General features: G+C 48.3%; 1 protein-coding gene across 3 annotated transcripts in view; it reads left to right on the top strand.

The window, feature by feature from the left end:
* Positions 1-13537, top strand: part of TEAD4 (TEA domain transcription factor 4) — a 69523-nt gene that overhangs the window by 17670 nt on the left and 38316 nt on the right. For 2 of the 3 annotated variants that reach the window (XM_076007763.1, XM_076007762.1), the window contains exon 1: positions 10314-10446. The exons of the other annotated variant lie outside the window; for it this stretch is intronic. In XM_076007763.1, coding sequence (XP_075863878.1) covers positions 10440-10446 — 7 coding nt within the window. In that variant the 5' untranslated portion in view covers positions 10314-10439. Of the gene's footprint in view, positions 1-10313; positions 10447-13537 lie in introns of those variants that run through there. 3 annotated transcript variants of the gene reach the window in all.

The following is a 13537-nucleotide window of genomic DNA, read 5'->3' as shown; positions in this document are numbered from 1 at the left end:
GGACAGGTTCTCCTGTCCTGCCCCAGGTCCCCTGTCATCCTTACCTGCTGTCTAGTTCCTGAGTTTCAACCAAGCACAGAAGATAGTGGACGGGCCAGAGCAGCACTTGCCAAGGCCAAATGAGAGTTTAGGTGGTCATCTTAGAGGCCTCTATGGACCGAGGCTCAGGACACCCTTCAGGGTGAAGGAGGCCTCAGACTGCGCCTACTGTATGCCCTGTACCTACTTCGCCTAAGCCTCTAAGACATCGCAGCACATATCTAATTACATGTCTTTCCAGTCCCTTCCCCCATCGTCCTGTCTAAAGTCTGGGCCCCTTAAGGGCCTGGACCTGTGTCTCCAGAGTTTCACCTGGTGGTAGGTACTCCACAGGTGTTTGTTCATGGGCTGTTGGCAGTGTGGAGGCCCACCCTAAGCAGAAACTGTGTGAAGGACCTTAGGGTTCAAGAGATTGTGAGCAGACCGCGGGGGCTGGAGGGGAGAGTGGGGATGAGTTTGGAAGAAGGGGAGTCTACTGTCCTAATTTCCTGCTCTTATTTTAATAATGAAGTCAGGGCAGTGTGGGCTCAAAGACACCCCCAAATGGGGTGTTTGCAGAGTGGTCTCATTCTTGCTCTTGCTTTAGTATATGCAGCTCCTCTCTGTGCCTGCTGGACTGGCCCATCTCCAGAGCCCAGTGCAGTGGGAACAGCGGTGGGAGGGGCGTCTTTTCTGCTCCGAATGTGTTGGACGGGAAGAGCCACAAGGTGTCCAGTGTCGATGTTCTGTGACTGCGGTCTCGGTAGCCTGGGGCGCAGAAGCGTGACTCCACTGGCCTCGGCAGCCAAGGCTTGCAGATAAGTCCACCAGCCTGGAGGAGGTTTCCCACGTTGGGATTGAGGCAGAAGGAGACCTCGCTTTTATGAACCTGCTCCCACCCTACATTCTTCTGGCCAGTGCCCCCCCCCCATCCTTATATCTCTGGGACCCACGTACATGGAAGACTAGGCTGGGTCACCTGAAGGCCACCCCAGCTTTTCTGATTCCTCCCAGCTGCTCAGTGACAGTCGCTGGGCTGAGGTGACCCTTTCGCAGTGCCCCAGGAGGGGAGCAGCAGAGCGAGAGCAGAGGCTGTGGTGGGCAGGACGTCAGGGGCTTGTGGTGTGGCTGGAACCTTTGGCCTAGAGCCTCAAAGCTCTTAGAATCAGTGGCACGTGAGGAAGAAGCGCCAGGGAACTGTTGCTCTCCTGTGATCATGAGACTCAGCCCCCGCCTGTGTCTCCCTGCTTTCTGGGTGGCCCCGGGCAGGTCTCAGAAACTGAGCTTCGGCCTCCATCTCTTCAGTTTGGGGGCGGAGCACAGGGGCTGGTTATAGCATGTGTTGGCCCAGCAGGTTAGAGGAAGTGTGACAAAGGAAATGAGGAGTGCGTTTGTCCTTGACTGAGGAAAGGGAATCAGTGGAAGAGTGAAGTCCTTAAGGATAACATCCACTGCCTAAGTTCCCAGCATCGAGCCTTGAGCCAGGCATGGCGAGGATGCCGTCATGCGAGAGAGAATCTTACTGCTCTCGAGTTGAATTGTGTAATGCCGCTCAGAGGGCGGGGGAGGCTGGGGCTCAGAGCTCACTGATGGCTGAGGAAGGCTGCTGAAAGGTGGGCTTTGGGAGCGCAAGATGGGCCAGGTGGAGGAGAGGGTGTCAGGGTGTGAGGCCTGGGTTTGCCACTTTCTCAGAATAGGTCATTTCTCCTCCCTGAGCCTGGGCTTGTCTATTTATAACCTGGGGTCATGATTCCCTTCCTGTCCTGAAAGTGTTTTTAGAGGAGCTTAATGTTCTCATTATTGGGAAGATCTTAATAAAAAGCCATAAATTCCTGATCCTTCTGGAAATCCCTGAGTACCCGGTACGTGTGGGCCCTGGGAGGGTGCAGCGTGCTGCTGGGGCCTGGGGTTGTCTGAGTAGGCCATCCGAGGCTCTGGGTGGGGCTGGGGCAGAGCTAGAGGCCTCTGGGCGAGGCTTCAAGAGCCAAGTCTGGGATTATTTTTATTCCTCTGTTCATGGCGCATGGCCCAGCTTGATGCCATCTGTCCCCCGCCTCCGGCTCTGTGCCTGGCAGGCCCCAGAGGGTCACTGTGGAGCACTTGGGGGAGGAGGAGTGGGCTACTTCTCTGGGCTACTGTTGGCGGAGCCCTGTGCCACCGGCCACAGGGCAGGGCCACTGTGTGGGAGGTTTGCCTGGTGGGCAGAGGCAGTGGCCAGGCTGCGGGTGGGAGAGGCCAGCCAGTGAAAGCTGTGGACCTGGAGCGACAGGGCCACATGGGGCTGGGAGCAACTCCATTTCAGTGACGAATCCCACGGCCCAGGGCCTTGAGTGACCTGCTGCCCTGCTTTCTCGGGGACGGGCCCAGTCCTGGGACACGTAGTGCAGGGCCTCAGAAAACCTCGCTTGTGTGGCAGTTTGGCACGAGGAGTCTCTGGTTCTCCCCAGTGTGGTGTTCTCTGCTGGGCAGCCCCGGCCCGACTTCTGCGGGCACTGACGGCGCTCGTCTCACCAGGCCAGTCTGGCTCAGCTCGGCTGCTGGAAGGAGACTTTGGAGGAGGGGCAGGGCCCAGAGACCATAGCCTCTGGCTCCCACAGTGGCAGAGAGGGGATGCCCCCCTTTCCATCCCTCCCAACATCTTGGCCTACACAGCACCATCCACCTGGCTCAGAGTATACATCAGGGCTTGGTGTCAGGTTCCAGAAGGAAATCTAGGCTACAGCCAGGACGTTCAAGGCCTTAGGTATAATATAAATTAGTTAATATTAGGTATTAATATTAGGTGTTAGGGCATCAGGTGTATGTACCTGTCAGGTCTGTTTAGGGCTTTAGACCTTCCAGTTGAGGCATTATTTGTGGCTTAATAATGACAATGGCAATAAATAGCTCTTGTTGAGCACAGACTGTGGCAGGCCCTGTACTAGAAGACGTCTCTCTTACTGATGGTCCTTCAGGACCTCTCTCCAGGGAGATCAGTTCCCCAGCCCCCTGGAGCAGAGCCATAGGTGAAAGCATGCAAGGTTTGTTCAGAGGCCACTGGGAAAGTGGAGGGTCTAGGTAGGGGATGTGAGTCACAGAAAGGCCCCAGACCCTGCAGGAACAACCCCTTACTTTTGCAGATGAGCACACTGAAGCTCAGAGAAAGGAGGTGATTTGTCCTTGGTTGCATAGTCGGTTATTGAACTGGAACCTGAACCAGACTCTTGCTTCTCATATGTCACACTTCAGTTTACAAGCCTCCAAAATAAATCCCAAAGGGATTTACATATACTTCAAGCTCTCTTTCAATATGCAAAAATCCAGACCTGTACTGATGTTGCTTTTGTTTCCTGAAACTAAGCACAGAACAACTCATTCACCCCACAGAGAAATCACTATGCCGCAAAGACCACTTACCAAATATCCATTCAAGCGTTCATTCTCTGTTCCCCAGCTCTCTGCAGTGCACTCAGGACTTAGGGAAAGACAAGCATCCTTGTCTCTGAGTTGTCTAGAAGTGGTGAAGGAGACTGACGCTTACTGGAGATGGGGGTGAGGGTGTGGGAAGACAGGGATTTGCTGAAGCTCAGAAGAGCATGCCTAACCCAGGCTTGGGGGTGGGGTTGTCTTCCCAGGGGAAGTGACATTTGGCTGGACCTCAAGGATGAGCAGGAGTTGGTCAGGTAAAAGAAGGATGGAAGGGAGGTTACGGGTAGTGTTTCCACCAGGAGTGGAGAGAAGGTTGAGTGATGATTTGGATGACTGGATTTGGGGCTTGGAGTGGGGAGCAACGAAGGGAATATAGACGATGGTGCAGGGAATATAGGGGGGTAGAAGGCAGGGCAGGAAAGCAGGAGTCAGCTGATGAAGGGCCCTAGAAAATCCCAACTTAGAGTCTATAGTTTTATCTTAAGAGCATGGAAAAGCCATTGAAAGATTTTTTTTTTATTTCAGCATTTTATGGGGGTACAAATTTTAAGGTTTCAATAAATGCCCTTTCCCCCCCTCCCCCCACAAGTCTGAGTCCATTGGAAGATTTTTAAGTAGAGGGATTATGTGATCAGATTTTAGAAAATTCTAGAAAAATTCTAGATATTCTAGAAAAATCACTCTGGCTGCAGTGCAGAGATTATGGAGTTTGAATGGTGTTGCTGCAGTCATCTTGGGATGCATTGGTGGAAGCTTGGATTAGGGCTGTGAGATAGAAACTGAAGTTCAGGAGACAGGATGTGGCCATTGATTGGATATGGCAGGTAAGAGGGAAAAGTCAGTATATAATCATGCATCCCTAATAACAGGGATACGTTCTGAGAAATGCATAGGTTAGGTGATGTGTGAACATCACAGAGCGTACTTACACAAACCTGGATGTAAATACACACCTAGGCTGTGTGATATAGTCTATTACTCCCAGGCTATAATCCTGTCCAGCATGTTACCGTCCTGGACACTGTAGGCAATTGTAACACAGTGGTACATATTTGTGTGTCTAAACTTATCTAAACATAGAAGAGCTACAGTAGAACTATAGTATAAAAGATAAAAAATGTTACACCTACCGTGTTTCCCCAAAAATAAGACCTACCCATAAAATAACCCCTAGCAGGATTTCTAAGCATTTGCACAATATAAGCCCTACCCCGAAAATAAGACCTAGTGGTGGGCGTGGCTACGCACAACCCATGCATTTCATCTCGGAGCAGTAAAGAAGAGCAGCCTATCTCATCTGCTCTAGGAGAGCTCTATTGCTCGACATCAGAAATTGGGGCCAATGGGTTCTAAAGGAAATAGAGTCGCAAGAAATTCAGGATGGAATTCGGGTTTTGGAGAGTTATGTTTCAGAAGAAGATGACTTAAGTATATTTGAATAAATGTAGATTGTTGTATCATACTTAAAAAAAAAATCCCCTGAAAATAAGCCCTAGGGTGTCTTCTTGAGCAAAAATAAATATAAGACCCTGTCTTATTTTCGGGGAAACATGGTATATAGGGCACTTACCATGAGTGGAGCTTGCAGGTTGGAAGTTGTTCTGGGCAAGTCAGTGAGTGAGTAGGAAGTGAATATGAAAGCCTGGGACCTTATTTACTTTGTAGACTTTATTTATTTATATTATTATTATTTTTGAGACAAGTTCTTGCTGTTTCCCAGTCTAGAGTGCAATGGTACGATCATAGCTCACAGCAACCTCAAACTCCTGGGCCCAGGTGATCCCCCTGCCTCAGCCTCCCAAGTAGCTAGGACTATAGGTGTGTGCCACCAAGTCAGGCTACTGTGGACTTTATAAACACTATATACTCAGGCTACTTTATTTATTTATTTAGAGACAGTCTCACTCTGTTGCCCAGGTTAGAGTGCCGTAGCTTCAGCCTAGCTCACAGCAACCTCAAACTCCTGGGCTCAAGCAATCCTCCTGCCTCAGCCTCCCAAGTAGCTGGTACTACAGGCATGCGCCACCATGGCCTGCTAATTTTTCTATATATTTTTAGTTGTACAGCTAATTTCTTTCTGTTTTCAGTAGAGACAGGGTCTTACTCTTGTTCAGGCTGGTCTCCTGAGCTCAAATAATCCTCCTGCCTTGGCCACCCAGAGTGCTAGGATTACAAGTGTGAGCCACCTTGCCTAGCCAAAAAAAACATATTACGTTGTCTAATACCTTATTTCTGGTATAAAAGAATGTAATTGATTTAGATATTAATATATTAATATTCCTGAACACTCTTAGAAGTTTTTATAATTTATTTATAGAATTTTTTCAATCTTCTAACATATTTCCTGAGAATAATGACAGTTTTACTATTTTCTACTCTAGTTCTTTTTCACTTGTGCTACCCTGTTGGCTAGGACTTGTGTAACTCTGTGAGGCTAAGTGTTGAAAGTGAGCATTCTTTATTTTATTCTTGACTTCAAAGGCAATAATCCCAGTGTTTCATCATCAAGTCTGATATTTGTTGTGTAGATTTTAGGAAGATAGCTTTTGTCAGATGGAGTGTTTCCTTTTGTTTCTAGCAGTTTGCTAAATTTTATGGTGAATGGGTCTGGAATTTTATCACGCGAATCTTCTGAAGGTATGGTTCTGATAGTGGTTTTTCTGCATGTGTGTGTTGCACGGCCAGATTAACCCTCATCATTGTTGTTATTGGTTTTATATATTTAGTGTTGTTTAGATTTCCTCTTATTTTTATTTATTTATTTATTTTTTTGAGACAAAGTCTCACTGTGTTGCCCAGGCTAGAGTGCCGTGGCGTCAGCCTAGCTCACAGCAACCTCAAACTCCTGGGCTCAAGCAATCCTCCTGCCTCAGCCTCCTGAGTAGCTGGGACTACAGGCATGCGCCACCATGCCTGGTTAATTTTTTGTATATATTTTTAGTTAGCCAATTAATTTCTTTCTATTTTTAGTAGAGACAGGGTCTTACTCTTGCTCAGGTGGTTTCAAACTTCCTGACCTTGAGCAATCCTCCAGCCTTGGCCTCCCAGAGCCTCCCTCCTGCTAGGATTACAGGCATGAGCCACCTCGCCCTGCCTAGATTTCCTCTTATTTTTAACCAGTTACTTTGCTTACTCTTCTATTTGTGTAATGTCATCTTTTCCTATCAATTTCACTTTTATTTTTTCAAATAGTTCCTTTACTGTTTTTTTCATTGAGGGTCTGTTAATAGTAAATTCTTTCCATCTTTGTTTAAAAATGCCTTTATTTAATCTTCACTCTTTTTTTTTTTTTTTTTTTTGAGACAGAGTCTCGCTTTGTTGCCCAGGCTAGAGTGAGTGCCGTGGCGTCAGCCTAGCTCACAGCAACCTCAAACTCCTGGGCTCGATCGATCCTTCTGCCTCAGCCTCCCTGGTAGCTGGGACTACAGGCATGTGCCACCATGCCCGGCTAATTTTTTATATATATATCAGTTGGCCAATTGATTTCTTTCTATTTATAGTAGAGACGGGGTCTCGCTCTTGCTCAGGCTGGTTTTGAACTCCTGACCTTGAGCAATCCGCCCGCCTCGGCCTCCCAAGAGCTAGGATTACAGGCGTGAGCCACAGCGCCCGGCCTAATCTTCACTCTTGAATGATATTTTGGTTGGGTTTTAAATTTGGAATGATAGTTACGTTCTCTCAGCAGTTTGGCAGTATTACCTTGGGTCTTCTAGTATTGCTGTTGAGAAGTTTGCTGTCAATTTAATAGTCCTTTCTTTGTAGGTGCTCTCTCATCTTCCATTCTGCATGCTTTTATTTATTGATTGATTTTTATTTTTTATTTTTAAGAGGGAGTCTTGCTCTGTCACCCGGGCTAAGGGTGCCGTGATGTCAGCCTAGCTCATGGCAACCTCAAAGTCCTGGGCTCAAGCGATTCTCCTGCCTCAGTCTCCTGAGTAGCTGGGATTACAGGCATGTGCCACCATGCCTAGCTATTCTTCCTATTTTTAGTAGAGAGGGAGTTTCGCTCTTGCTCAGGCTGGTCTTGAACTCCTGAACTCAAGCAATCCTCCCGCCTTGGCCTCCCAGAGTGATAGGATTATAGGCGTGAGCCACTGCACTCGGCCTCTGCATGCTTTTAAAATCTCTTTGTTTTTGTTATTCTTGTAGTGTCCCCTCTATATGTGTTTATTTTATTTGAATTAATTATAATTAGGATTCAGTATGGTTCCTGAATTGGAGGGTTCTTTCATTAATTCTGGATAATTTCCTGCCATTTTCTCTTCAAATGTTACTCTACTTTATTATCTATATTCTCTTTTTATGAAATTCTAATTGGAAATGTGTTGAACTGCCTTATTCTGTTCTTCTTGGCCTTTATTGTCATTATAAAAATATATCTCTAGGTAATGTCCTCAGGTCTGTCTTCCAGGTTGTTGCTTCTTTATCTAGCTGTATCTAATTTGTTGTGATTCTAAACCATTGAGTTTTCAATTTTAGTGACTAAAAAAATTATTTCTAAATGTTTGATTTGGTTCTTTTCCCAGCCTGCATTGTATTTTTTTTTTTTTTTTTTTTTGAGACAGAGTCTCACTTTGTTGCCCAGGCTAGAGTGAGTGCCATGGCGTCAGCCTAGCTCACAGCAACCTCAAACTCCTGGGCTCAAGTGATCCTACTGCCTCAGCCTCCCGAGTAGCTGGGACTACAGGCATGCGCCACCATGCCCGGCTAATTTTTTTTTTTTCTATATTAGTTGGCCAATTAATTTCTTTCTATTTATAGTAGAGACGGGGTCTCGCTCTTGCTCAGGCTGGTCTCGAACTCCTGACCTCGAGCAATCCGCCCGCCTCGGCCTCCCAGAGAGCTAGGATTACAGGCTTGAGCCACCGCGCCCGGCCGTGTATTTTTGATAATGTCTTGTTCTTTCTCATGTTTACCATTCCTTTTTAGGTCAATAATAATTTTAAATATAATCCTATAATAGTTTTTATCTGATAGTTCAATTGTCTGTAGTTATTAGGTATCTAGTCTCATCCAATATTAATCATAGTAGATTGTTTTTTTCTATATGTTGTAATTTTTAAATTTGAGATCCTCTTTAGCAAGGCAGTATTGTTGGGAATTCTCCGTAGTCTGCATTAAGGGTATATCTTTTCAGGAATTTTCAGCCTAGAACCGCTTTTTATTTTTATGAACTGGCTGGAAGTTTCTGAGTAATATAAAATTCAAATCTTAAATCCGTTTAAGGGCGATCCCTTAGTTGCACATTCTTGGTAAAGACAATTATTTTTTATATGTAGACCTTAGGCCAAGGTGTACGGTCTTCTTTGTCATATTTTGTCAGTATTCTGCTGTTTCTCTGAGATTTAGGTAAGTTCCAATGTCCTAGCATCTGTCAGTGCTATTTAAACTCAGTTGCTTCATTACTAAGGTCAGCTTCACCCCCTCTCTCCCAGGGATATTATAGTAATAATAATTTGTTTATAATTATAGCTTAGAGTTCTCTCATTTGGGACCCTGGGGTCTTTTTTTTTTTCTTAGTAATTTTTCATTTTTTATTTTTCAGAGACAGGGTCTTGCTCTGTTGTCCCGGCTAAAGTGCAGTGGTACAGTAAAAGTTTACTGCAGCATCAACCTCCTGGGCTCAAGTGATCCTCCTGCCTCAGCCTCCCAAGTAGCTGGGACTACAGGTGTGCACTGTACCACCACACCTAGCTAATTATTATTATTATTTTTTGTAGAGATGGAGTCTTGCTGTGTTGTGTCGAGGCTGGTCTTGAACACCTGGCCTCAAGTGATCCTCCTGCTTTGGCCTCCCAGAATGCTGGGATTGGAGATGTGAGCCACCTTGCCCAGCCAAAAATTTTAATTGTGGTAAAAAACACCTAACATAAAATTTACCACTTTAGCCTTTTTAAAGTGTATAGTTCAGTAGTGTTACGTATATTCACGTTATTGTGCAACAAGCCTCCAAAATGTATTCATTTTGCAAAACTGAAATTCCATACTCATTAAGTAACAATTTCTCATTTATTTCTCCCATAAGTACCTCATATAAGTGAAACCATACAGTATTTGACCTTTCGTGACTAGCTTATTTCACTTAGCATGATGTCTTCAAGCTTCATCCACATTATAGCATGTGTCAGAATGTCTTCCTTTTGAAGGCTGAATAATATGCCGTTGTGTGTGTGCACCACATTTTTGTTTATCCAGTCATCTATTGATGAGTCTTGCGGTGCCTCCACCTTTTGACTATTATAAATGATGCTACTATGAACATGGCTGTGCAGATAATCTCTTCAAGACCCTGCCTTTAATTCTTTTGGGTATATACCAAGAAGTGGGATTGCAGGATCATACAGTATATCTCTTTTTAATTTTTTGAGGATCCACTGCACTGTTTTCCATAGTCTTTGCACCATTTCACATTCCCACCAACAGTACACAATATCTTACACCCTTTTTGCCCAGTGTTAATTTGATGTCAGAGCATCCCCTGATACTGGGTCCTCGGCTCCTATTTCTTAGCTCTTGTCTGAGTTTATAGAGCCTCAGTCAGAGAGTGCCTAGGTCGTTGCACTCATTGGACAGGTGGGAAGCTGAGGTATCCAGAGGGAAAATGACCTGTCCAAGACCCTGGGCCTGATCCTCACAGACCTTGTCACTTTACTCTTTAACCCCTACATGGCTAGTTTGGGGCTCTGGTGCTCCCTGTCGGGCCCTGTCCCATGGCCTGCACAGCTCCTCCGCGTCTCACCAGCGCTGTGGTTTCCGCCCCAGCAGGTCCAACGGGCGCTCCTCCAAGCAGAGCCTTGGAGGGCAAGGCCGGCACCATTACCTCCAACGAGTGGAGCTCTCCTAACTCCCCCGAGGGGAGCAACGGCTCTGGGGGCAGTCAGGCACTGGACAAGCCCATCGACAATGATGCAGAGGGCGTGTGGAGCCCAGACATTGAGCAGAGCTTCCAGGAGGCCCTGGCCATCTACCCACCCTGTGGCCGGCGCAAGATCATCCTGTCGGACGAAGGCAAGATGTATGGTAAGAGTGTCCGGGCTTGGCAGCAGGACCCTGAACTCTCGGTCCAGTCCTAGAAATAAAGTGGAGGCAAGGAAATAAAGCTAGAATGGTAACCTTGGGGCTCCTTCTACGTAATGGAGGGAATGACCTCTTCTCTTGGCTTCTACCAGGTGGACGCTGCCTTCTTCTGTCCTAGGTCCCCAGGGACGGAGGCATCTGATTAGAAGCCTTTGAGTGGATGGAGGGTGGGTCCCCGGGGGTGAGCAGATATGGGGGAGAACTTGGAAAGGGGATATCTCCCCAGAACAGACTGGGAAAATCCTACAGGTGTCCCCCAAGCAAGTGCCTGATCTTCGGGCTGCCCACCTTGGCTGCAAGGGTGTTCAGGAAGGGGCTCATTCCCGCCTCCATTGCTTTGCTCACTCGTTCATGTGACACACAGATGCCGAGCCCTCGGGCGCCAGGACGGGTCGGGCAGAGCCAGGCCCTGCTCCTTACGTGGTGTGGGGGAAAGCGAGCACACAGGGAACTGCGCCTCGAGGCCGACTGCAGAGCTCCTAGGAGAGACTCGAGCACAGGCTGCTCACCTAGAGAGGTCCCTCCAGCTGACAGTCACCAGAAACAGCTTGATCTTCTTGAATGGCGAAGGGCGTGGAGCACACGGAAACACCGTGTTCAGTGGCGGTTCCGTGGTGCAATGGTTAGCGCTCTGGACTCTGAATCCCCCAGAAACACCGTGTTCAGCAGCCATGTGGGAAGCACCAGGCTGTCGGCATGGGGCTTTGTGGACTTTTGGATGCAAGAGGGGCATCTGGAAAAGTGAAACAAGAACAAACGGAACAGGTGTTGGAAAGCCTGTATTGGGCTTCCATTCCCATCGGAAAGGACCCCAGAACCCCCAGCTCAAAGCAGTAGTCTTGGGGCAGAAGTGAGAGGCAGAGAGGGTCTCTGCAACTGGCTGAGACAGTGACAACAGAAGCCCCTGCCACGGTGCCCAGCAAGATGGCCCTGGCCCAGCTGCCCACCCCTGGGTGGCCTGGTGCCCTCCCCCGCACAGAGGCTTTGCCGAGGTTTAAAGGCCATGGGAGGGGCTCCAGGGGCTGACTGCACTAGTTTCTGGGGGCCACCAGAACAAGTCACCACAAACTGGGCTGCTTAAAGCAACAGAAATGACGATTCTCTCACAGTTGAAGAGGCCGAACATTGGCGGCCAAGGGGCCAGCAGGCTGGCCCTCAGAGCGTCAGGGAGTGGGTCTGCTCCTGGCTCCGGCATTGCTGGCACTCCTGGCGTTGCTCGCTGTGGCCGCATCACCTGGTCTCGGGCTCTGAGCCTGCGGTCAGCTGCAGTCTTGCCTGCACGTGTGTCTGCACGTCGTCTCCTCCTCCCGTAAGGACACCAGCGGTTGGGTTAGGCCACCTGAATCCAGTGTGGCTTCATCTCCACTAATTCGCTGGCAAAGACCCAGTTTCCAGATAGGGCATACTGAGGTTCAGCGCCGCTCAGCTGACCCCACTCTAGTCTCCTGTGTGGCGGGCCGGTGGCCGTGGAGCTCCCACCCCCCATCCTTGGACCCCCCTTGCCCTCAAGGCCCCTCCCCATTCTTTTGCTTGTTGGGGAGCAGGGTCCTCTGGAGCTAGGCTGGGGTCTGCTCTTCAGCCTCCTGGCAAAGGCATATCTCTCCTGTCCCCCGTCCCCGGGCTTTGCTCCCCCCCACCGCCCTGCTGTGACTTCCTGCTCCAGCCGCAGGGAAGCACCACCGAGGAGGCAGCTGAGGGGCCTGGAGCCCGGGAGGGGCCAGGTGTGGTGTGGGGGTGAGGAAGCGCCTCTGGGAACGAAGGGTCCCACCCTCTGGTGGAGGGTGGGATGGGTCTCAACTGGGAGCTAGTGTGAAAATGAGGCAGGGCGGGGCTGTGAGAGGCGGGTGTGGGGCTGGGCTGGAGGGTCCCAGGCGCCTGGCTGGGAAGCTGCCACAGGATGAGTCTGTGCTCTAAAGGGACAGCTGGTCTGGAGGACATTAGGGTGCAAGTGGCGTCCAACAGAGGCAGGAGCCGAGGGGCAGGTGTGTGGGGCCAGGCCCTTGGAGATGGCAGAATGTGGTGGAATCGACCGGTTTCATTCAGTGGCCCTGTGGACCAGCGGCTTCGGCTGCTTACTCTTTTGGTTTTGATTTTGAAGGATTTTTTGTGGTTGAATATATTTATATATATATATAACATCAAATTTACCATTTTAACCATTATATATATATATATATATATATATATATTTTTTTTTTTTTTGAGACAGAGTCTCGCTTTGTTGCCCAGGCTAGAGTGAGTGCCGTGGCGTCAGCCTAGCTCACAGCAACCTCAAACTCCTGGGCTCAAGCAATCCTCCTGCCTCAGCCTCCCGAGTAGCTGGGACTACAGGCATGCGCCACCATGCCCGGCTAATTTTTTCTATATATATTAGTTGGCCAATTAATTTTTTTCTATTTATCGTAGAGACGGGGTCTTGCTCTTGCTCAGGCTGGTTTCGAACTCCTGACCTCAAGCAATCTGCCGCCTCGGTCTCCCAGAGTGCTAGGATTATAGGCGTGAGCCACTTCGCCCGGCCCTATATTTTTAAAGTTTATAATGTAGTGGCATTAAGTATGTTCATGTTGTTATACAACCATCACTGTCATCTATCTCCAGATATTTTTCATCTTCTCAAACTGAAATTTTGTACCCTTTAAACATGAATTCCCGATTCTCTCTGTCCTCCCTGCCCCCAGCCCCTGGCATCCCCTTCTACTTTCTGTCTCTGAGAATTTGACTACTCTGGGTACCACATGTAAGTGGAACCATACAGTAATGTCCTCAAGGTTTATGCATGTTATAGTCCAGGTTATGATTCCCTTCCTTTTTTAAGGCCGAGTAATATTCCATTGCTTGTTTGTTCCACACTTTGCTTATCCATCCATCCATCCATGGACATTTGAGTGGATGCTTAGATTTATTTAGTCGTTAGAGGCAGATATTTCTATCCCCAGTTCACATATGAAGAGACTTTGTCTGCCGTCACCAGAGCACTGTGACGGCTGAGCTGGTGGAAGTGCCGGCCGTGGACTTGGCAGGCTGGGAACTCTCG

Source organism: Microcebus murinus, chromosome 10 (genome assembly GCF_040939455.1).
Source record: "Microcebus murinus isolate Inina chromosome 10, M.murinus_Inina_mat1.0, whole genome shotgun sequence".
Taxonomy (NCBI): Eukaryota; Metazoa; Chordata; class Mammalia; order Primates; family Cheirogaleidae; genus Microcebus; species Microcebus murinus.
Note: the sequence above shows the minus strand (reverse complement) of the source record. Positions and strands in the feature narration are given on the sequence as shown.